At 38.1% G+C, this 24,636-nt stretch overlaps 1 protein-coding gene across 1 annotated transcript in view; it reads left to right on the top strand.

Annotated features, from left to right (window-relative positions):
- Positions 1-322: 322 nt before the first annotated feature.
- Positions 323-24,636, top strand: part of COL28A1 (collagen type XXVIII alpha 1 chain) — a 149,085-nt gene continuing 124,771 nt past the window's right edge. Inside the window, exons 1-8 of the mRNA XM_037136685.2 lie at positions 323-410; positions 3,482-3,641; positions 4,520-5,076; positions 10,816-10,836; positions 12,592-12,648; positions 14,562-14,615; positions 16,446-16,487; positions 20,779-20,805. Of these exons, the coding sequence (XP_036992580.2) occupies positions 3,518-3,641; positions 4,520-5,076; positions 10,816-10,836; positions 12,592-12,648; positions 14,562-14,615; positions 16,446-16,487; positions 20,779-20,805 (882 nt within the window). The 5' untranslated portion in view covers positions 323-410; positions 3,482-3,517. The remainder of the gene's footprint in view (positions 411-3,481; positions 3,642-4,519; positions 5,077-10,815; positions 10,837-12,591; positions 12,649-14,561; positions 14,616-16,445; positions 16,488-20,778; positions 20,806-24,636) is intronic.

Raw genomic sequence — 24,636 nt, 5'->3', positions numbered from 1 at the left:
CTAACAGAGCACATACTCCAGGCAAAGAAATGTAAAAACGGAAAGTGAAGAACACAGCATGAGAACAAAGGCAGACTGTCGATAAATGCCTACAGTGTAAAAAAACAAATTTCTCTAGTTGTTTTTAAAACAGTCTGGAAAACACAGACTTATTCTGAAAGGACACTATTCCTTTAAATTACTTACTGATCCCACCCAAATCTTGCACCCTGGCCAAATGCCTCACCACTCTTGCTTTAACTTAGTCCAATAAACATGAATGAAAGATTGCAAAAGATCCAAAGCAAAGACAATTTTTATGTCCCACAGAACAGAGAAATATTCAATAGCCAGTTGAATCCCCAACGATGGTTCTTGCTGTTGGTATTAGCTTAAGCAGTCTTTAATTCTGGTTTGACACACTTGATAAGGTAAGGCATAACTGCTTTGTTTTAATCACTTGTAATCGGACAGGGTCATTGAGAACTGCAGAAATCTAAATGGTTTACATACTTACTATGTGAAAAAAGCTTATAAAATTTATTCTCTCTATTATCTTAAGTTAATTATTAGAAAATATGAATAATGGTAGAATTTTAAAATGTAGAAATTTAAAATTTATTTTTGAATTATTTAAAAAGTATTTTTAACTTATAGTCTACTTCATAGCACTACAATGATATTAATATCTTTTGGTGGATCCTCTTAATTTGAGAAAGTTTTTATAATTAAATATTGATTGCAGAATGCTTTAAAACTTGGTTAGTTTGACAATTTGAGAAAAGTATTTATCCATCATTTTATGTTCATGTAGGAACAAATAAGATGTAAATACTCTGAGTAAAATCAGTAAACTCTGTTGAAAGATAATTTCATTTATGAGTTTATCTTTAAAGTCTGTTGGAGTTATTGATCATGACATTTATGCAAGATACATTTTAGGCAAAAAGGAAAAAACATGGCATTTGGATAAAGATAATTATTGTTTTTGAATTTGTAAAATTTAACCAATAAGTAAACATAAAGATTTATATTCCATTCATTTAATTAATGATATTTACCCTGACACCTGTTTTACTCGTATGTGATATTTAAATGAGAAAAAGGTGGGAATTTATTAAAAATGCAGGCAAAAATAAGAATTGATAAAAGTGATTAGAAATGGTGGGCTCTTAACATGCCAAACTAAATGATTTCAGGAAGATGGAGAAACCAAAACAGTAAAGAAAGAAAAGTGGAAAGGTATAAGCATGTCCTCTAATACCAGAAAGCAGGAAGAAATACCAAATTTTGGTTTGGGAATGCTAAATAAAAAAATGTTGGAGCACACAGGAATAAAAGATGAGATATTGTGATTATTACTAAAGGTTAAGTTATGATAGTGAGCATTTTATATGCAGAGGTTCAAGTAGGAATTCATGATTATATGCCAAGAAAACTGTATGAGCAGGAGTTTAGTTTGGGAGAAATGTAAGTCTTTATTTAAAGTCAGCATTTTGAAAGCTCAGAATGAAGTCTACAAATAAGAAGAATGGTGTTTTCTTCTCATGTTCCTGCATGGTTATCACTTTCTTTAGGTTTTTGAAGAGTCATCTTGATCATGTAGCTTGTAAGATCTCTCTTGCTATCAATGAAATTAAATTCTCAGTCTCCTATTTAAAGAACTTCTGAGCCCTGACTGGTGCTAGTACTGGATTGAGTACTGGCCTGAGGACCAAAGGGTCACTGGTTTGATTCCCAGTCAGGGCACATGCCTGGGTTGGGGGCCAGGTCCCCAGTAGGGGGCCACATGAGATGCAACCACACATCAATGTTTCCCTCTCTTTCTCCCTCCCTACCCCTCTCTCTAAAAATAAATAAATAAAATTAAAAAATAATAAAGCACTTCTGAGAAGTTTCTTTTGGTATAGACTCAACCAAAGAAAAAAGTCATATGTAATACCAGGGACATGGTGTTACTCCTTTTCCCCCTCTAAAAACGCAATAGCAGCTGTATTTTGCTTCATAGCCTCGTTCTTACTCTAGTCTTTAGAACTAAATTTGGACATCTTTTTGTATTCTTCTCCTTGTTTAGCAAGGGGATTACATCCAGAGGATCCTGAATGTCTTCTTTGTATTCTATTTCTTTAGTACAGTTTTTGTTCTTTCTTTTAACACCCACCTGTCTTCACGTGTTAGCATACCTGGCTTGGAGAGTAGTTGAGATTTGATCAGTTGCAGTACTGGCTGGCAGAGGTACTTGTCCATACCGATAGATATGAAGTCAGTGCAATAAACTCCCTGCTAGGTGGCACTATTTGAGAAATGGAGTATGGCACAGAGCCACTCATTGGTTCATCCCCAACTCAACAGCTTTGATTCGCTTAGGAATTTCTCCATCTGGCAGGTATGAAAGAAGTCAGTCATCCATCTCATTCTTCACTGCTTTTATGTATATTTCTACCCCCTACTCAGAGCCCGGAAAAATCATGCTCATGATTTCCCAATTCTTATTCCCTGAAGGTGAGATGCCAAAGAAGGAAAATGTGATTCCTTTCCCAGAACTTCTGAAGTCAATACAGTTTAGGTAGGCAAACATTTTCAAACCATGCAGAACATTGGTTCTGCTTCTTACCCCCATTCTCAGGTATACTGAGCTAGCCACATGTGAGTATTTTCTTACCAGGGAAGCGTGTGACTTTACAAGTCATTTGGTGTATAGCTGGGCATCTTGAGTGATGAAGATTTTAAACAGGATTGAATTTTTTATTGTCAAGCTACCAAGAAAATTAGTTTCACAGGACTGTTCAGAAGGGGTACTTCCTGATTTCAAGAGCTATTTCTGTCCATTAGCTAGAAGAACAGTGTTATTTAGCAAATCTATGTTTGCTCTCATATTCTTTTGCTTTATTGGATATACAGTTGTGTCCAGCTTGAAATTCTGGTGGACATACAGTTTGCAAAATAAGAGTAGGAAAGAGAAATGGGATTCTATGGAAACAGAAAAAAATGTATGGTAATTTTTAATTTGAGCTCTGAGATTCACTAAAGTTATGCATGAAAATAGTAAGACTGAAATGGCGGTGGTTCTCTAGAACCCTGTAAAAATAGTGGGGTCATCAGGAATTTGTTATAATGTAAATGAGTGGAACCACCATTGTCAGTCTGAATGTGGGAATGCCAAAGCAGACCCTGTGATGGAACCAGTTACCACATAGTATGGACTGAAATGTTGGAAATGGCTCTCCCGACTCCCGGCTTCCCAAAATAAAATGGGGAATACAGACTACTTACATGTAACTTTTTGATTTATGGAAATATTCATTAACACATGTTTGGGTATATTGCCATGATTTATTTGCATTAGAAACTTAAAAAATCTCAGTGTGCATATTTTTCTATAAATATGAATGAAAACTTTTTTCTCCTGTCAAATGCCAGTTTTCAATTCTGCTAGATTGGAATTAAAAATAGCAAACACTATATTTTATTGATGTATTTATAACTGATTTTTCTATTAAAGGTGCTACAGGCAGATGATTTTTCACCATCTACCAAAATGTGGACCAGACACATTGTCTTTTATCTCCTGCTTTCACCAGCTTTTATGAGTCAAACAACATATGGACAAAGAAAGAAAGAATCAAAGTCCAACTTACTTGCAAGAAAAAATAATCGCCAGGGTAAAAAAAAATTTTTTGTTTTTAACGATTAATTTTAGCTCAGAAAGACACTAATATGCATTTTTACCAATAGCATTTGATTTAAATAGCAAACCATAGGCATATGCATGTATGTGATATTCAACTTTGACATGATTATATTATGATAATGATACACCTTACATACTTCTATGGCATACCTATGAAAACATCAGTTTTTAAAGCCCTTGTACATTTGTTATTTCACTTAAACTTCACAGTAATCTTATCAAATAGGCATGGCAGAAAGTGCCACTTTCATGTTATATAAAGAGCTGAGGCCCAAAGAGATTAAGTGGCATCCGCCAGGTTGTAGGCAAATTCGTAAGACAGACCTAAGATGCGATCTTAAATTTTCTGCTTTTAAGTTCCCTTCTCCCTCACTGTTGCTACATTGTGATGTATAGTAATTTTCTCCCTTGATTTCAAAAAATTTTTAAAAAACTACGAAACCATACGGGGCCTCACCAGTATGACACACAGCCTGAGAAACAGGTGGAGTATCATTTACTTCCAGATGACTTTATCCAATGTTTGTTGAATTTTTAAACCATGCTGTGCTATCCTCCCCCCTCCCATTTTAAGTGGGCTTTAATTTGGGAATAGGTTCAGAATATATGGTATTTTTAAAATTATTGTTTTTGTTTTACATGATTTTACATGAGAACAAGAATGGATAGACTTGCAAAGAGACTTCGTGCTTTGCACCTTAAACCCTCCCTACAAGGTGCTCTCTCTCTCACTTCCCTCTGCTCTCAACAGCAAACAGAACAGTGGCATCACCTCAGTACTTTTCTTATGCAAAATTGTCTCTCCAGCTGTCCCATTTATTTTGCCTAATCAATTTCTTCTATTTTCAGACATCGCTTGCTCCGTAGATGTCATCTTCATCGTAGACAGCTCTGAAAGTGCTCAAATTACCCTCTTTGATAAACAGAAAGATTTTGTGGCTAACTTGAGTGACAGGATTTTCCAAATGACCCCAGTTTACTACTTGAAATATGACATAAAACTGGCAGCTCTGCAGTTTAGCAGCTCTGTCCAAATTGACCCACCTTTTTCTTCTTGGAAGAATCTACAGACTTTTAAGAAGAGGGTCAAGTCTATGAATTTCATTGGACAAGGTACTTACTCATATTATGCCATCTCCAATGCCACTAGGCTACTTAAGAAAGAAGGACGTAAAGATGGCGTAAAAGTAGCTTTGCTGATGACTGACGGCATCGACCACCCAAAGAGTCCGGATGTTCAAAGTATTTCTGAAGACGCCAGGACTGCAGGGATATTATTTATTACCATTGGACTTTCTACTGTAGTCAATGAAGCCAAACTTCGTTTGATATCCGGGGATTCATCTAGTGAACCCATTCTACTGCTGAGTGATCCAGCCCTTGTAGATACAATTCAGGATCGCCTGGTAGGTATCTAATGGGTTGGTTTTACATACATACTTCTCATTATAATAGTAATATTTCTGATTATAAAGTCTTTAAGAATACATAATGAGTCAAAATTTGAAAGGAAGATAACTCATCTCAGAAATGGAAAGAAGACTCTTTCTAAAGCCTTTCTCCATGCCCTTGATAGTTTATACCAGATAAACTGGAGCAGTACCAGACCCATTCTCTGGAATTAATTTCTAATCACACAGCTCAGACTCCTGTTTATACATCCTGGGTTCACTGAACCCTGCTGATTTATATTCCATTTGTGGTCAACTTATGGTCTGCTACACTTGGATTAGACTGATCTTTTCCCTTCCTATATGTGTAAAAACAATTTTTGACTTTGTCTTACTGTGTATTGCTCCATTATGCTCAAGCAGAATTCATAGACTTCCAGTTTTTTTTTTAAATTATCTCATTGTTCCTTAGGTGTTAACAAGGCCACCCAATGTAAAATCACCTACAAGCTGCAGTCACCCAACAGTTCTCCCATCAAGTCAATGAGTCCCTTTTGATGGGTCTGCCTGGCTGTGCCGATGCTTTTTTCCTTCATTGGTTGCCCAGCTGCTTGTAAGAACCTTTCCTCCCTGCCTGGTAAAACACAAGGCAAAGCAATGCAAACAAAATCCCTCTTCACAGAATTTCTCAAGGAAAAAAACTCTGGAGAAATAGTGGCTGGTTTGTTAAGTGTTAAAAAACTGACTTTCTTAAAAGTATTCATTTTCTTTGATTTCTTAAGAAGAGGGCAAGACAAATGTGTCCTTCAGGTACCCAGCATTTCCTGTGGCTGTTTTCCAGAGGGTGGGCAAAGCCTCAGGCTCCATTTCAGAGACTGTTTGGCTCCTTTGTCCCTTCCTCCAATCTTTTCCCCAACATTACACTCAATTTTTTGTCTCTTCTTAATTTTATTTTCTTTGGTTACACTCAATTTTTTACTGAGCTGTTTTCAGCATGAGACCCTGAATTTGTCTTATCTAAATAATAATTATCATGTCAAGTGTCACTCTGTGTATTAGGCATTGTTCTGAGCACTTTTACTTATTTTATTCTATTCAGTGTTAAGAACAATCTTGTGATGTAGGTACTGTTATATCATCATTTTATAATTGAAATTTTAAGGCCAGGCAAAGACCCTAGAGTCTGCATGCTTAACCTTGTGAAGTCTTACTGAGAGGGGAAATAATACAGTAGCTTGGGGCACATGCCTACTCAAAGCACCTCTTTTGTGAGAGACGTGCAGGGTGGCAGCCTAACGGCCTAGTCTTGCCTGTGCTGTTTAAGGAGCCCTCACCAGTGAACTTGGAACAGAAGGTCCCAGCATGTTCAGGAGAGAACCCTGGGGGTATAATAATAAGTTGCCTGTTGCTGACCGAGGAAGATGCAGGACAAGCATCTCCTTGTTTGGCCAGATGTGAAAGCTCGGAAGGTTCATACTTCCTCCAGCCACACTGTCACCAAGAGCTCCTGCCCATCTGAGAACACAGAATCTTGGCAGCAGACTCGAAGCAAGATTGCTCGTTTCTGGGGAAACCAAAAGTGACCCAGTGTCCTAATGATTCTGCTCTTCCTTAGCATCCTGTGATTTCAGCTGTTTGTTCAGATGGAAGCTCTGTGAACAAGCCACTTCTTAGAAGGAGATGCTGCTTTACAAACACTTCCAGGATCTAAAGGGCTTATCGGGCTCTTCAAAGAAAGATATATGTAGCTTCAGTGTTTCAAATCACCACTTCTAGGAAGCAGATCTTGACTTTTCATCAGACCATTGGAAAAATTCCTCATCTAATCTATTTCTATTATATCCTCGGTTGAATTTTTAACTTTTTATTTTGAAATAATTAATTAGTTGACTTTTAAAAATAGGTTAATTGGGTATAATTTCCTTACCAAACTGCACTTACCTGAAGTACACAATTCCATGAGTTTTGAGAGATGTATACACCCAGGAAACCACCGACACCAGTAGGATATAGAACATTTCTGGCATCCCCAAAATTTCCTCATGACTCTTTGCAATGCATTCTTCCCTTGCCCCTGAGCAACTGCTGATGTTGGCTTCTCACTCGAGATTAGTGTATACATCCTAGAAGTTTACATAAATAAACTTGTACAGTGTGTACTCTTTTTGTAACAGGCTTCTTATTCCCAGCATAATAATTTCAAAATTCATCTTTTTTTTTGGTATTAGGACTTTATTCCTTTGTATTGCAGAGTAGAATTTATAGTCAAATTTATGGACATGACTGTCTACCACAAATAGAATTTGCAGGATGCAAGACAAATTAAGGAAATCGTTGTGCATTCTTGGCACCTCTAGTAGGAAGTGTCGTCTAAGAACCCCATGAAAACATTTCAGTTCTGAATCACCCAAGGGAGACCTCTGGTTCTAAATTGAAAAATATTTTTATTGTTGCTTTATTATGGTTTACATAACAGTCTTGAAACCTAAGAAACTTAGCCGAATCTCCTAAATATATTACTTGGTCCTTTAGGAGAGCAAGAAAGAGTAAGTGAGATTAAATAAGTACTTTATTTATTCTATCAACTTTGATGTTAAATTTTTTAAAAGCCTTTATGGGAATGAACATTGTGATGAGTTGGTCTCTTTCTCTAAAGATTATTAAGAAAAACATCAGTTTGGTGTATCCCCTTCTTTACCTACCAAACAAAGATCAACTTGATAATTATTGTACCATCTTTAGAATCTTAAGCTTTATCAGTTTATTGATTATAGGCCACTTCCCATTTTAAGTCTTCCTCTCTTTAGAGCCTTATTTTTGCTCTCTGTTTAAGATTTTGTAGTTTGTTAATGCTGCAAATTTTTTTTCTTAGCATTTGCAATCCTTGCCTATTGCATTTTTATTTTCATCCCATTTGCTGTCCTGCTACGTGTTACGCACCTTCCTCACATTTCCTCTCTTCCCTTCTCATAGCATTGACCTCACAGTCATTCACAAAATTGGCCTTTTCCTTACACACATATGCCATCCCAGAGCTCCAGCTCCATTAATAAAATATACTTTCTTTTGCTCTAGGGAGGGCCTTTATCTGTTTATCCTTTTCATTTAAAATACAGTACCCACCTAGACCTTAATTGAACATGTCCTTTTCTCTGGCTTTGACCATGTTTCCCCCAAGGCCTGCTGCCCAGCCTCAGTGAAAGATCTCACTGTGCCCCAAGGCCTCCAGCTCTGTCCACATGGACTCCTCTGTCCACTCTTTCTAAATGTCCTTCCTTACTGCTTCTTTTGTCTATTGCCCACACTAGTCTTGATGACTTTTTCCCTCATAAACTTTGACATACAGCAGAACATTCCATCAAAGAGTTGGTCCTTTGCATTCCTCCCTTGAGAATTTCCAGAAAAATTCACCTATTCCAAGAAATTATCTTGTTCGTGCCCCCATTCCACCCCCCGACCAGGATCTCCTTCCCACGCTGCTTGCTGTGAGCTGTTTTCTGTCACTGGGGCTTAAGACCATAAGTGCCCTTAGGGATGGAGCTTTGTTCATTGTTTGAAACAGTCTTATTTATTGTGCAGTTTTGGGTCCACTCTTGTTTCCATAGAGATGTAAATTCCAAAAAACTCAAGTCAAATGAGTTCCAAAAATAATTTGTTAGTTATGCTGTTATGGTTTTAATCCTCGTGGCACGTATTTTTAGACGGTGATATGGCAAAGCTAGAAATTGAATTTTCAAAGGCAGGGCTAGAAAAGTGTAAATTTGCACATTAGGCGTGGTAGCAGCTAAATTCATGAGTTTAAAATAGATAAGGACATCAATGTTCATTATAAAAAGATTATAACATGACAAAAACTTAGGATTTTTCTATATATCACTAGTTATTATCAAATATTACAATTTGACTTGCATTATAAGTTGTTTATTGTGCCTTCTGAACTCCTTTCAAATTCCCTTTCCCTCTCTGCCTCCCAGAGGAAAGCAAGCTAATGACACATTTTAAATGTTTTTGTAATTTGGATCACATTGCTTTTTCACTCAGTGTTCTTGGGAACCTTCTTATGTTGAAATATGTAGATCTAATATGATTACTTTAGTTGCTGAATAGTATTTCATTTATTGATCCATTCCACTAGTGGTGGATACTTTAATTATTTCTAGTATCTCACTATTAAAAACAGTGAATGCTGAAACGTATGAGTTCAAGACTTTCTCTCTAGGGTGTGTCTGGAAAGGCTGTCGGGATATTCCGTGGAAACGAGGGCTTGTGCTGAGCAGCCTTGAGATAAAGCACACTCGTCCTCAGCTTTCCAGGCACAGCCAAACATTCTGGAGGGGGTGATGCCATTTTAGACACAGATTGCCATTGTATCTCAGTTTCTGTTTTTGCACATGACCTGCCAGGTCTTAAAGATACATTATTAAGACATCATCTGCTTTCAGCCTAGATTTATGCTGGCTAGTAATTTGAAATCATTGGGTGGGGAAGGGGTGGAAGAAGGGGAGAAAGGGGACCACAGGCAAAGCCCTGAATTTAGTATAGGGTCTGCGGACAGAGTTCTACAGCTCTCAAAAATGTGGGGTCAAACTTTCTCATTTTATATAGGAAAATGACCTGGGAAGAGTATATGACTTGCCCAAGGCCACGGGAGTAGTTAGTTAGTGGTGGAAACAGAATGAAAACCTTGGATGACACTTAATGCCCAGGCTCATTTTTCCTCCTGTTCAACTGAGCCACTTAAAGCCTTTTGCTCTGTCTTCTATGTTATTAGTTTGTATGGAAATAAAAATAAAGTAAAAAAACCCTACGGGGATGTGGAGTCCTCCATAAAAGTACAACTCTGACTTTAACTTCCTCATTATATCTTTCATTTTTAATATCTTGCGACAAATATTCTAGTGCCTCTTACTTTCACTTTTAATTTTATCATATGCATGTTATGCCTCTGATTCTGTCACAAGGCATTCATTTGACACATAGTATCTACCTTAAGAAAGTAATCATTCCACCCGTAAACGTAGGTTAACTTTGACTTCAGACGGGGCCCTTCGGTGCACTTGTCAGATAAAACCACTGAACCGTGTTGTAAGGTAGTGAGGCCTAGATATTGGATAAAACAGAGATTGAGAGTTTCTCTAAAATTAGGAATTTAAAGTAATTTTGAAAACTATTCTGGCTATTCACCTCTGTGTGTATAAGTATGAAGCAGCACCGAACTTTGGCAGGTGACTTAGCCCAAGTTTGTGATTTGGGACAAGTCATAACACTGCAGATCAAGTTTCCTTATTGCAAAATGAGAGGTTCAACTTTTAAGGCTCATTACTATTTCCTGAGGTTATAAACCTAAAATGAATGTTTTAATGCCTAAGTCTTTGTAACTGAAAGTAAAAGATTTTTCACTGTGACTGATTAAACTTGTAGCCAAATTAAGCTTGTAGCTAGATCATAGAGCTGATAAAGTAAATCAAGGTACACATAGACTGCAACAGGATAAAGTTCCTAAGCAACAGGATAAAGTTCCCAGAAAACAGAATAACTTTTAATGTTAGTGCCTTTCATGTCCCCTATTTTGTACGGCTCAGAGTATTCCTTGGGTGGGTGGCTGGTAGGCTTCATTGATTTCACAAGGCTAAAAAGGCCGACTTGCTATTCTTCTTGGAAATTGCAAATCCCTTAGGGAACAATTAAGACTAATAAGAGTTGGAAGCAGAACCATAAATTGAGTTAATGTTTCATTCTTTTTTCCCCTCATAGGATATCTTATTTGAAAAGAAGGTAAGTACCACTTGCTTTGATTACTATGCATTACTCTGAAAGCTTGCATTATCAAATCAGCATTGTACTTCTCATTGGAAGATAGTGTGACTAAATAAAAACACTTAACACTTTTTAGAAAGAGCCACACTATTTCTAGGCTGCCATCTGATTTCTTTTAGGCCACCATGTCCAATGCAGGTTGGAAAATTAGAAAAAAATTAATGTGATTCTACAGACTGATTTTAGAAATTAATGATAACCAAAGGACTTGCTAAGCAAAGGACTTTTGCTTAGTTTGATGTAATTTCCTTTATTCTAAGCATGTCTCTGATACTGGTCATTTGTGGAGTGGGGGGGGGGTCCTCTACTTTGGGAGGTGTGCCTGGTGTTGGCCAGGGTTAGTTAGGCAGAATGCTCCAGGCTGAGACAGAGCTCAGAGTCGCCCCCTGCTGCCTGTTGATTGACTAACCTCATTCTTTCTGATGGTGGCAACCAGACCAAGTGGCCAAGGAAGCAGGCCAACATTGGTTAGATAGTACTTACCACAATAGATGACCATTAGCTTGTTGAGGACTCTTGAGCTGAACATGTGTTTCTTAACACAAAGAGTTTGGAACACCTGAACTTTGATAAGTTGCTTATTTAACATAATAAAATTTACACATAATATTGCGTAAAATAATAGAAGCCAACCAAACCTCATAGAGCTGCAGTCCCTAAACTTTATAGCACCAGGGACCAGTTCACTCACTTGCCCACCACTCACTTCCTGCTGTGTGGCCCAATTCCTTCCAGGCCACGGACCAGTGGCAGTCCACGGCCTGGGGGTTGAGGACCACTGTGGTAGAGCACGTTTCATTGAATCATATATACATGGTCAGATATACCATTACTTTATGTGCCATTAAAACAAGAAAAACCTCTGGTGATTAAACTATGATATAGTATCTTATCAATTTTCATTTTTCATTTTATACTTATGTGAAGAGTCCTTTTAGATTTATTTAGATACAGATTTTTAAATCCTGTATCACTTTTATACACACATATATGAGAATATATAAGCATACTAAATTGGTTATTTCTAAAACTTCTTCACATTCAGAGTCTGTATCTTCTGAATCATTTTAGTCTTAGAGTCATTGATGTAGTTGTTTTTCTATAAAAGAAGTACATCAAAAGCATGGGCATACAGTATTTCTTAACAGTGCTCCAGTAGTGTCTCTGGAGTTTTCTTCCATTGCATTCTGTAAGTTTTGAAGTGTAAATGTGGAAAATAGCAACTTCATCATGATTGGGCTTACTCTGATTTCAGAGGTGTTATAATAAGAAAAAATGTGTATCTTAGAATCGATTCAATATGTTTTTAAGTCAAATGCTTTCCTTTGCTGAGTAAGTGAGTATTTGATATTTGTATATTATTGAGCTCTGATGTGTTATATAAGAGAAATAGCAGAAATTCCAAGAGTCCACTGAAAATGTTTATCTTTCCCTTTTTAACTAGCAACTAGAATGTGTGTGTGTGTGTGTGTGTATATATATATGATAGGAGGTCTCTTTAATTTAACCATGGCAATGTTTAATAATACTTTTATTACCTGGTTCTTATTAGATCTGCGTTTTCCTAGAAGAATTTAATAGGAAGAGCAAAATCTCCATAAAATTGCAAAGTAAAATTTCTTCATGGGAGTGTCCCATTTAGTAATGTACTGGATGAGATTTGAAGTTCTGCCTTTCAGTGTGTGTTAATACTGTATTTCATTATTGATTCAGTGTGAACGCAAGATCTGTGAGTGTGAGAAGGGGGATCCAGGCGATCCGGGGCCCCCGGTAAGTGTATTTCTGCTTTGAATTTAGGATCAATTCAGGAGTCCCAGCAATGATCACTCTATTCACACTTGCAAATATCAGGACTATTTCATGATGTCAAAAAGCACTTGTGTGCAAATAACAGCAAAAAAAAAAAGGTGTTTTTTCTTTTTTTTTCTAAAAGGATATCTTCTATCCTTAAGAATAAGCCTGGGATTTTACTGACTTGAACTAAGGGCAAACTTGGTATAAAATGATGAATTTGTTGCCGCAAAGGTTATTTCAGCACCACTTCTTATGTGGCAGTTGGGGCCAGAATTTCTCAATAGTGAAGTGAAAATATAGAAAGAGATAATCCAAATCTCTGTGCTTTAGGCAAAGCTTTATTTGCTCCACCCAGAAACAAGGACCAGAGACCTCTCCTGAAGGTAACTGTGTCTTTACACTCGTCCAAGAGCAATATTGTGGGACCTTGTGCAGAGGAAGCTCTGGCTAGGAAGCCTTGGGGGTTCGAGTGAACTCTGTGACTTCAAACGATACCAGTATGACTGGAGATGCTGAACATTTCTCTACCACCAGATCATCAGGAAGCATCCATGCTGCTTTTTCAGTATTTCATTTGTTTATGATTCCAAACCTTAATGTTCAGAAGCACATTGGAGATATTTCACAAAAGTGCATGGATAAGATTTTTCAACCAATGCTTGTATGTGGGGGATGGGACAGGAGATGCGTACTGTGAGCTTCTTAGACTGTGATGGATGCATTTTACCCTGAGACTTGAGGCTGAAGCCTATCCTTTTTCAATCTTTCCTACCCATCAAGGTACTAGAAAGTAGGAATGTTTGGCTTTTTCTTCAAAATACATGATTTGATAATGTGGCAGCCAGTAGAAGCTGACTTGACCCAAAGCAAAGGCTTGAATTTCCTTCACCATAAAGTCTTAGTTTATACTTCTAACACCAGGGGATTACCAGTGGGAGGTTCACTTGTGATATTCAATTATGTTTTAGGATGAACAATAACAAAACTTGCAATTGCTGAGCTAACTTGACAACTTTAGCCAGTCAATATTGTTAGAAGAGGTAACCATGTTTTAATAAGGGTAGCCATAGAACTGTGTTATGGAAAATTTATTGGGTACCCCCACAACCAGTTCTCAGAAAAGTGATGTTTTTAATTGTTTGAGGACAGGAAAATGAAGAGCCTTTCTGGAACAGGATTTGGAGAATTCTCTTCTTTCATCTTTTGAGATCGTCCCTTGAATTTAGGGTCAGTTCAGGAGTCCCAGAGATGATCACTCTACTCACACTTGCAAATACCAGGGCTATTTCATGCTGTCATGGATGGAACTGGAGAGCACTATGCTCAGTGAAGTAAGCCAGGTGGTGAAAAACAAATACCATATGATCTCACCTATAAGTGGAACCTAATCAACAAAACAAGTGAGCAAAATAGAAACTGAGACATGCAAATAAAGAACAAACTGACAGAGACCAGAAGGGAGAGGGGAGAGTATAATGGGGGAAAGAAGGTGAAGGGTCAAGTCCAGGAACATGTATAAAGGACCTATGAACAAAACCAAAGGGGGGAAGCATTGAGGGTAGAAGGTGGGGGTGGGTAGGGTGGGGGAAAGAGGTTCCAGGAAAATGGGGACCACTGTACTTGAACTACAATTTTTTAAAAAAAACTTGTGTGCAAATAACAAGGAGACATTGTCCTCTTTTGGCTAATCTAGAGAATCCATCTATACAAGACAGTGCAGCCTTCCTTATATGTAGGAAAGGGGATAGTAGAGTTGACTCTCTTCTTGGTAGGTAGTTATTTTACAATCCTCCCTCATTTTATAGGATGAAGCTGGTCAGAAATTATTGTAAGATGTGGGAAACTAATGGAATGGCTGCTCAGTATAATCTTTTTTCCTTTGCCTTCAGGGTAACGATGGAAACCCAGGTATCAAAGGTGAGCGAGGACAAAAAGGAAACCCTGTAAGTGAATAAACATCTTTCCTTTAAACAAGTGTATGTTCTAAATTTATTTAAGGAACAAAAACAAAAACAAAAACAAAAAAAACAAAGAGCATTGCCGTATATGTCAATGCCAAAAAATCAGATGATTTCTGTGAAAAGTACAGGACGTTCACTTCCTTTGTTATCCATCTGGTTTGTTATCTATCTGGATCATGTTAGTAAATACATTAAGGAAACCTTGGGACCCAATAAATAGAAACTTGTAATTAAAATAATGGTGTCCCAATTTAATTATCACAATGTTTTATGAATTATTAAGATATATTCCATATCGGATTGACCTAGACACATGTTTTCAATGGATCTACTTTGAATATAAGTGATCTATAATTATAAGGATAGAAAAAACACCAGATTGACTCTCACTCTTCAGCCATTTCCTCGATTCTTTTCTTTGTGTACCCATCACAAAATTCTAGATTATTTTTAATTATCTGTTCAGATCATTGTTGGGAAAATGGAGTTTCAAGTTTTACAGTGACTAAAGGTATCACAAGGCAGAGACTAGCCGATATACCTATGTGCAAATTTAACACAAAATTCTATATACTGAACAATAATACTTAAAATAAAGAGGAAAACATATAGGAAAATGTTTTCATCAAATAAAATGGACATTGAGTTCATTTACATAGCACCAAAAGACAATAAAATGGATGAGAAAATATCAACCTTCTAATAACTAAATGGTCAAAGGACACAAATAATTTTCAAGAGAGGAAATAAAACCAGTAAATAAAGAAATGCAAAAGCACTTAATTTCACTGTATAATGAATAAAATTTAAAACAGAGACATTGAGGTACTTTTTAATACTAATTATTCACATCGTAGAAACTTGAGAGTCCATGGTTGTTGGGTTGTGTTTTGGGGCTAGAAAGGGATAAATGTTCTAATTCACATAATTTGGTTTATGCTGTGTTTCAAGTTAAAAAGTAATTTTTTATAACAGTTAACACAGCAATATAAAAATAATAATAACTAGTGACAGAAGTATGGTAGTGAAACTGGCTTGCTTTTCATTGCAAAGGTAAGATGGCACATTTTGGAAAGCAAATGAGCGCTACATAAGATGCATTCAAATATTCAAAAATTAATCCAATAATTCATTTCTGATAATGTGTTTAGGGATGTAATGAAAAATACCATAAGGTACATGCATTAAAGTATTTTTTGCTGATTGCCTGTTTGTCAAAGAAAGGGAATGTAAAGCATCTTTGAGCTGTTTCACAATACACAAACGCACACCCCTACACTCGCTCACCTTACGTGGGTTCAAATTAGTGCCATCGTGTCTCCTTTTGTTTTATTAAATACCTGTGATAAGTCTATGTTTATATTTCATTTATTTGGCTTGTAATTTTGTGCCACATAATATATTCTCCTAAGTCTTGCTGAAATCAAGCAATCAGTTTTGAGGACATTTTGGAAAACATTCCACGGCCCCTTGGAGAAAGGCCAGAGAGGCTGGCTCCCAGTGGGTACAGTGCTGTGTTTGAGAACAATGGCTGTGTTGTTAAACTGGGATGCAAGATGCCGCCTACATGGTGAACATGTACCTGGATGCAGCGCCCTCTACATCTGGCTTCACTCCAAAGGGCAAAGGCTATCTGAGCTGCTGTTTCCTTCCCTGGATTGCATAGTGAAAATGTCAAAGGGGAAGACCAAAGATTTTCTTCCTCCATTGGCTTCATTTATTAATCTGGGAATTCTGAATATCACATTTTATTGAGCAATTGGTCCATTTGCAGGATGGTAGAATTCTGACTGAGTTTTTTGTTTGTCACAGGGTGATGCTCAAAAAGGAGAACCTGGAGAAAGAGGCCCAGGGGTATGTATGCAATGGGAATGCCTTTCTAAGAATGTAATCCCAGGTGCTAGATTCTGGAATTGATGGTTTTGACTCATGGCGTGCGAGTGTGAAAATGATTTATATCTATCTGTGTGGGCTAGTGATGTCAGAGACAATTCAGACAAAAACGATCTTAGAAGTGGAAGTGTGAGAGGACAATACTCTGTTCAATGGGAGTGATGATGGGACAAGTGGTCAACCACGTGACACTCCCTGATACTAAATTCGACACTTGTGAAAGGCTCAAATGAGAAAAACATTTTGTTTTATTGCTTCTGGGTTTTTTTTTTTTGCAGTATAGAAGAAATTTAAATTCTGGGGTCATAAGAGTTACATAATCTAAACTACGCTTTTGTAAATCTGATTCTACAGATCAAAAGAGAGAGAGAGTATTTGTGACGGAGAAAAAGGGATTATTCTAGTTGATTGATTATCCCTATAATTAGAAGATAGAAGCTACCAGAGATTGTATGAGAAGTAATTACAGAAGAAGTTTTCATTACTGATGTAGAAAATAGCTGATGAGTCCCCAGTGAACAAAAAGGAGCCAGGTTACGTTTCTCCTCTCAGTCTGTCTCCTTGGGTCAAAGCCCAAGACTCAGACCCAGAGGCTTTAAACGCCGTTCTCTTGTGTGTTTAATCAATGTCATGAAAAAGTCTAATAGAAAGTTTGGTAATTTCAATAGAAATCCATTCAGAATTTGTGTTATTTCTTTCAGGAAACATTTCTTTGTTATCTTCTACATACAATGCATACTGCTAAGTAAAAATAAAATTAAGACAAAGCATTTATATTTTTGAAACATTTATTTTCTCATAGGAGAGATAAGATATTTAAGATAGCTGCTATTTGAAGCATAGTGTCAAAATATTGTGAAAATTGCATGTAAAAAGTATTATAGGAATTCAGGGATTGGAGTTCTTGGGGTAGTTTTACGGGGTGACCCCTGAAGAGTGTAGAATTGTGACAGGCAAGGACAGAATAGTAAGGTGGAAGGGGACATGTATTCCAGGTGGAGAGGGCCTTGAGCACCTAGCTGCCAGAGGGAAGGCGGTGTGTTGGGAAATGGTGAGATGGGGTGCCTGAAGGGGAGGACTGTCATGTCACACACAGCTTGAGGATCAGAGTGGGTGCTCTATGCTGTTTGTAAGATCTGGGCTTTGGTAGGTGCTGGGCATCCTCCAAGATTTTAGATGAGGCATATGACACAGGAGCTACATATGTATTTGGAAGATTAGTCTGGCATGGTTCTAAAAGAAAAATCGAAATGCGAATAAGCACAAGGAAGAAGCACTTAGAAGGTGTATTGCTATATCTTATATGAGAAATAACAGGAACATTGGCTAGAGCTGCTCTGGCCAATGTGAAAGCCACTAGCCACATGTGCTTACTGAGCAGGTGAAATGTGAAATCATGGTGTGCTTTAGAAATAAAACACACATAAACTTTTGATGACTTAATATCCCCCAAATAGAAGTAAACTATCTCATTGATTATTTGTATATAATTACATATTGAACTGACAGTATTTTGGATCTATTGGGATAAATAAAATATATTATAATTAATTTCACCTGTTCATTGCTTTTTTAATGTGGCTATTAGGAAATTTAAAGTTACATATGGGACTCCCACTTGGGGCTCCTCTTATATTGGGAAAAACTGGGCTACAGTGATGACAACACAGTAGGGAAGAGGACATTGTGGGAATTATGAAAGAAAAGCAATGATAGACTGTGGTGATTAATCTAACTTATATATTCAACAAAGATATATTGAGCACCTTGTATGTGTTGGGCCTCTTTATGTGCTGGGATACAGGAGTGAGCAAGTCAGTTCCTGTTTCATAAAGTGTTCTAGCAGGGGGAGGCAATCAATAGGCAAACAAATGAATACGAATTTCGGTCAGTGAGAGGTGTTCTGAAAATATAAACAAGGTCAAGGAGGGCGTTCTAGGCAGACAGAGCAGTGGGGACAAAGGCTCTGAGGTGGGAACAATCTTGGCAGGCACAGGAAATGGAAAGCAAGCCAGAACCTGGTGAAGAATGACAGGAGATGAGGCTGTGGCTTAGGCAGGGGCTAGATCAGTAGAGCTTCATTGGCCAGCGTAGCAGTGGGTTTAAAACAAGTGTAGTGGAAGAGCTACTGGGGAATTTTAACTGGTTGGATTAAAGGAATGTAGGGGGCAAATAGGGACAAAAGATAATTATAAGTTTTTAAGACTGTGTGATTTGAAATATGATAGCCTTAATAGAAATAAGAAAGTCAGAAATAATTTGGGCAGAGAGCCAAGAGTGCAGTTGTGGCTATTTCAGATTTGAATATTTTAACACTAGTCATTAAGATGCCATGAAAGAAAGGAAGGAAGGAAACTGATAGCAACCAAATAATAAATAAATCAGAGATTTCTGAGGGGAAAAACAGGGAACAAAAAGAGAATAGAATTTGTATGGAACCACAAAAGGCACCACATAGCAACAATGATCCTGAGAAAGAACAAAGTTGGAGGATCATGATCCCTAATATCAAACTATACCATAAGGCCATAATAATCAAAACAGCATGGTGCTGGCATAAAAAAGACACATGGATCAATGGAATGGAATAGAGAGTCCAGAAATAAACTGACAATGTTATAGTCAATTAATATTTGACAGAGGAATGGGCTAAAGGTAGCTTATTCAATAAATGGTGTTGGGAAAATTGGACAGATATGTGCAGAAAAATAAAACTAGACCAACTTCTTATACCATACACAAGAATACAAATTCAAAATGAATTGAAGGCTTAGGCCTGACACCATAAAAATCCTAGAAGAAAACATAGGCAGCAAAATCTTGGATATAGCTTGTAGCAATTTTTTATCAGATATCTCTCCCCAGGCAAGGGAAACAAAAGATTAAAATATTTTTTTCACAGCAAAGGAAACCATCAACAAAATAAAAAGATGACCCACAGAATTAGAGAACATATTCACCAATACATATGATAAGGTGTTAATATCCAAAATTCATAAAGTACTTATAAAACTCAACACCAAAAAACAAATGGCCAAGTTAAAAAATGGGCAAAAGACTTGAACAGACACTTCTTCAAAGAGGACATACAGATGGCCAACAGACAGATGAAAAGATGCTCAACATCATTAATCATCAGAGAGATGCAAATTCAAACCACAATGAGATACCATTTCACACCTGTCAGAATGGCCATCATCAATAAATCAACAAACAAGTGCTGGCGAGGATGTGGAGAAAGGGAAACCCTTTTGCACTGTTGGTGGGAATGCAGATTGGTGCAGCCACTGTGGAAAACAGTATGGAATTTCCTCCCTGAAGTTTTCTTTTTTATCATTTAAAAAAAAGTCACACCAAGAAAAACATGTTGTGGACAGACTTACATGTAACTGCAAGTACATGCAAGTACATGCAAGTACATGGCTTGTCTATTCCGCTAGTTTCTCCAGCCCACTTAAATTATCTTAACACTTCTATTTTCATGCTTGAAAACCACAGTTGTATGAAGAAGACATGAAATCCTCTTTGAAAAGGACTTGCTGTTCCTTAAAGTCGGTAACTTCCCAGTCCCTTTAATACTCAGCATCGTGTCGCTTAAAGGGCTTCTGTGCAGCGACAGGATGGAGAGGGCTGCGGGGGGTTCCCAGGAGTGACACAGAAAAGGAGCAGACACTCTGGCCTCTTATTTAGCAGGAGATAAAATATAGCAACTTAAAGGTCACTGCCTCATTAAGATGGAAAAAGGAACCATTCATTTCCTTGATGTTTACATTCTAGACTGAGTTTGAAAGGAGGACCATAAAGAATATAAATATTTATGGACATTTGAAAGGACATTGTCCTAAAGCCATTTTCACGACCAGTTTCTGTGAAACATTCTCAGCCGTGATAGTTCATAGTTTCAAAGTCAATACAACAATTTTGAAAGGGCAATTACAGGTCTTCAATTCTACAGTGACATTCAGTGTATGGTATCGCCTTCTGGTTCAGGCCAAAGGGTAAGAAACTGGGTTCGAAAAAATGCCTGGTACTCAGAATAGAATGTAATAAAAGGAAAAATAGCTTTTTCTCTTCTCCCTAGTAAATGTACAGTCCCTCAGTGCAAAGGGAAATAGCCTATGTATACATGGTCTTATTTTCTAAGACTGTACTGATGTGTTTTATAATGTCACAAATGAAAAACATCAAATACTCCCTCCAACTATGCCTCCTAATATCACATTTTATTTTTTCTTTTCTTTTTTTTAATTAGGGAATTCCTGGGTACAAGGGTGAGAAGGTAAGTTTGTAACAGCCAATAGACCAGAATTCCAGAAAGAAAAACAGAAATATTGCTGTATTTATGTACTGAATAAAAGTTATTTTTGAAAGTCTGGATTCCCTAATTAGTAAATATAAACATAAGCTCTGTTGACACAAATAATAACATGACTTAAGATGTGGGTGTATACTGTAAGGGGTGGAAGAAGTCCCAAGGTTACTAAAATTGGTGCCCACTCCCTCTGAGCTCTGCAAATGGGTTTCCAGACTGAAAGTTTCAGTGTACAAACAGATGCAGAAAACTGCAATAAGCTTGTTCCTTTGGTGCTCACCTTCCCAACCCTCTTCTGTGGAAAGAGGATTTATCCTGGTTAGACAGTGTAGAACCACTGACTTCATTCAGTTAAGCGTCTGGGCAGAGATTGTAGGGGGCAGTAAATCTGACAAACAAATAAAAGGAATGGTTTGTAGATTATTGGCAAATTACAAATTAGGAAACTGATCCAACTAATTCAGAAGAAGTTAACAGCCTGATTCTCAGGTGTTAACGGCCTGATTTCTGGCCTGGGACTCAGGAACCTCTGAGAGTGCTCAATGGTTCATTAATAAGTCCACCACTGTTCTATGATCAGATTTTTTTCCTCTCTGAAACCTGAAGAGGTCCTTGCCTCCATTCTGTCCTACAGGTGGTACATCCCTCAGACCTGGGCACGAGGCCTTACCTCAGAGGGTCCCGCTCTGGGTCTCCTCTGCCCTCCACCCCCACTCCGGGATTTGCAGGGCAAGAGGCCTGTGCCTCCTTGGCCTAGATCATGCTTTGGGTAACCAAGACCCCAAATGTCCCTGCAAAATAATCTGAGCTTGCATTGAAGGCACACATAAACCTTTTCCCATGTCTACTTTCTTCCCAGACCTGAGAAGGAACCAAATGGAAGCTGTTTGCTAGGGAAGGAGGGGTTTGCCCGGAGGCAGCTTTGCTGTGCTGTGTGGGGCACCTTCTCCACTCACACACAGTGTCTCTTGCTGTGGCAGAAGCTGGAGGTGGGAAGTGACATGGGCTGTGCTCCTGCACGGACCTCTGGGGAGCCCCCACCTCTCTGGTTTTTAAATTTCTTTTGAAGGTGTGTTTGTCAAGAAAGGAAGCTAGAACACGACTGCTTTATTAGCTTGATTTTTAACTTTCCACTAGTTAGATACATGGTATGTTGCCTTCTGCTTGACCTCATCCTTGGGCCCTGCAAATATCAGGGGTGAACCTCCAGATGAAAAATAAACAAATCCCTAACCAAGAGGAAGAGTGTAAGAAATGCCAAGATTCTGTCCTTAGCCATAAGAACCTGGGCTCCTCAACCTCTTGGAGTGTCTATTTCATCCTCCACGTAGAACTGAATTAGTCCACGCCTCCCTACTTCTCAGAGAATCAAACAGGATAATGAATGTGACAGTGTGTTCTAAACTCTTTGCTGGCCTGTACATGTGAGGTGCTGATATGGGAAAGTTGAAAAAGTTCCATGACTGCAAATTTGCCATATATATGACAAATACACACCTACACACATATGTGAGAAGAATTATAAATAACCTCCCACTGCATCTTGATTTTTACAATGAACTAATTATCAACCCCAGGAAGATATGCATATTTCATATATACATGAAAATATTCATTGAAACCTCTGGAAAATTATAGACTCCCTGGAGGAGATCTCACTTGGGAAATACACACTGTGAGAGAAAGTGACCTTGACCCTGGCAATCAAGCCAGGAGCTCACCAGGAGCAGCAGCATCGGGAGTCAGAGGCTGTGAACAGAGCTAATCTGTTCATAGCTTTCTGAAGCCCTTGCTCCCTGGAACTGTCACTGTGGTGATTCCGCAGCGATTAATGAGCCCACCAGAAAGAAACCGCCTTTGCAGAGGCAAATAACTTGAGTACAATATTTTCATTGATGGGAACCTGCCCCCGCCCCAAACAAACGCTGTTCCTCAGGACCCCATAGCTAACACATCTGTCTGGGCTAACAGAATGTGAATTCTGCCCAAAATAATTTTGAATGTATTTATGGTACTTTTCTCTTTTGTATTTTGGTGGTTGACTCATTTCATTCCCATCCAACATTATTACATTAATTGCTTTCTAACTGATTCTTCAAGAGTGATTTTCCATTTGCGTTCCGAAATAAATATGCGACTTGTTCTAAGGGAAAGCTCCATTTTTCCTGGGTCAGTTTGACTCACGTGATGTGGGGAGAGAATAGATTGCTTTCGAACAGAGGCATAGCTGGATTGAAGCATTGGACCTCCCTCTTTCTGCTCTCATGCCAGCAATGCCTTATGCAGCACCTAAGGCAGAAGTGTCAAGTCAGTGGGGAGCAACTTGCAGACCATGGCTGCGTGCTTTGTTCAGTTTTGGGTGGTTAACGAAGAACACGGGCCTGAGCGTCTACCAGACTCAGCTTGGGGTCATGGGCAAATTACTTAATCTCTCTGAGCCACATTTTCCTTATCTGTGAATGAAGATATATCTACCTTGCAAGGCCAGAGTGGTGGTCAGCAATAATGCCGAGGCCTTGACACATGCTTTGCACCCATAGTTCGTGGTTACAATTGTGATTTCCCTTCCTTTGGAGCAGTGGTATACAAGATATGGTCTGCAGGCTGGCTGTCAGTGTGTGAACCGTTTGTTGCTTTTTTGTGATAAGATAAAGCTTGCACCAGACTATAAATCCATTAGATCATTAAGTATACTGTTTAGCTCAGCTGACCTTTATTTTCCATAGCAAGACTTCCTTGATGAAGGAAGCAGGGCACTGAAGTGCATGTTAGTGTATCCCTTATGTCCTTATGTCGTGTAGTGGCATTTCAAGTAGCACGCCTCAGACCAGCGCGTAGGAAATACAGCAGCAGCAGACGCAGAAGCCAGCAGTGAGGGCGCTGGCCTAGGAGTCACTGGCTAGAATGTACAATTGAAGTGAACCATTTACCTCTCTGGGTTGGCTTCTCTTAGAAACATGAATTGCTTTGAGACTCAAAATGCATATATATGAAAGCACTCTGCAATTCAAACTTTACTTGTCATTTTCAGTGACTCTTACATTTTAGTTCAATTTTTAGAAGTGTTAGACTTCCTGGGCAACTTACTTAATCTTTTTGAATCACAAAGTTTCAGACTGTAAAACTAGGCTAATAATATCTACCTCAGACAGTTGATGGCAGATTAACTGAGATAATTTCCATAAAATAACATTAATGATAAAACATGAAACATAATGTATATGTTAGTTTTTTTCATTACTATTCCAGGAAAGGCAGCGTGGTGGAGAATAAGGATGGAACATACATGACATGCTGGCCACCATGCCCCCTCTCTCTCACAGCAGGCCTTGCTCGTTCATCTTGCTTCCTTTCCCTACCAAGTCAGGACAGTGTCTCAGAACTTTTTCCTCACACTCTGGAGGCGAAATCTACTGTTTGCTGAAAGTTGGTACTGGGGCAGGAGCATGGTGTTGTGGAAATAACAGGGACTCTGAATCTAGGTAGACCTGAGTTCAGACTTTGATACTTAACTAGCTCTGATGGGGAGACATTATCTCATTCAGCTTCAGTTTTCTCATCTATGGAATAAGAATTGTAAAACTGATCTCATTGGGCTGTACTGTGGATTCAATTAAATCATGCATGCAAAGAGTGTAGAATGTATGGTAGATCATCAGTAAACCTTAGCTTCTTTTAATTTCATCTATCTCTCAAAAATGTTAAACCGCATTAGGTGGTATCACTGATTTCATCCGTCAAGTTAAAAACGACTTACGGATACAATTTTTCAGACTTCAATGCCCAAAGAACCCACAG

The sequence above is a fragment of the Artibeus jamaicensis genome, unplaced genomic scaffold (genome assembly GCF_021234435.1).
Source record: "Artibeus jamaicensis isolate MK-2021 breed Jamaican fruit bat unplaced genomic scaffold, CSHL_Jam_final contig_923, whole genome shotgun sequence".
NCBI lineage: Eukaryota > Metazoa > Chordata > Mammalia > Chiroptera > Phyllostomidae > Artibeus > Artibeus jamaicensis.
The sequence above is the reverse complement of the archived record's forward strand: the minus strand, read 5'-3'. Positions and strand labels throughout refer to the sequence as shown.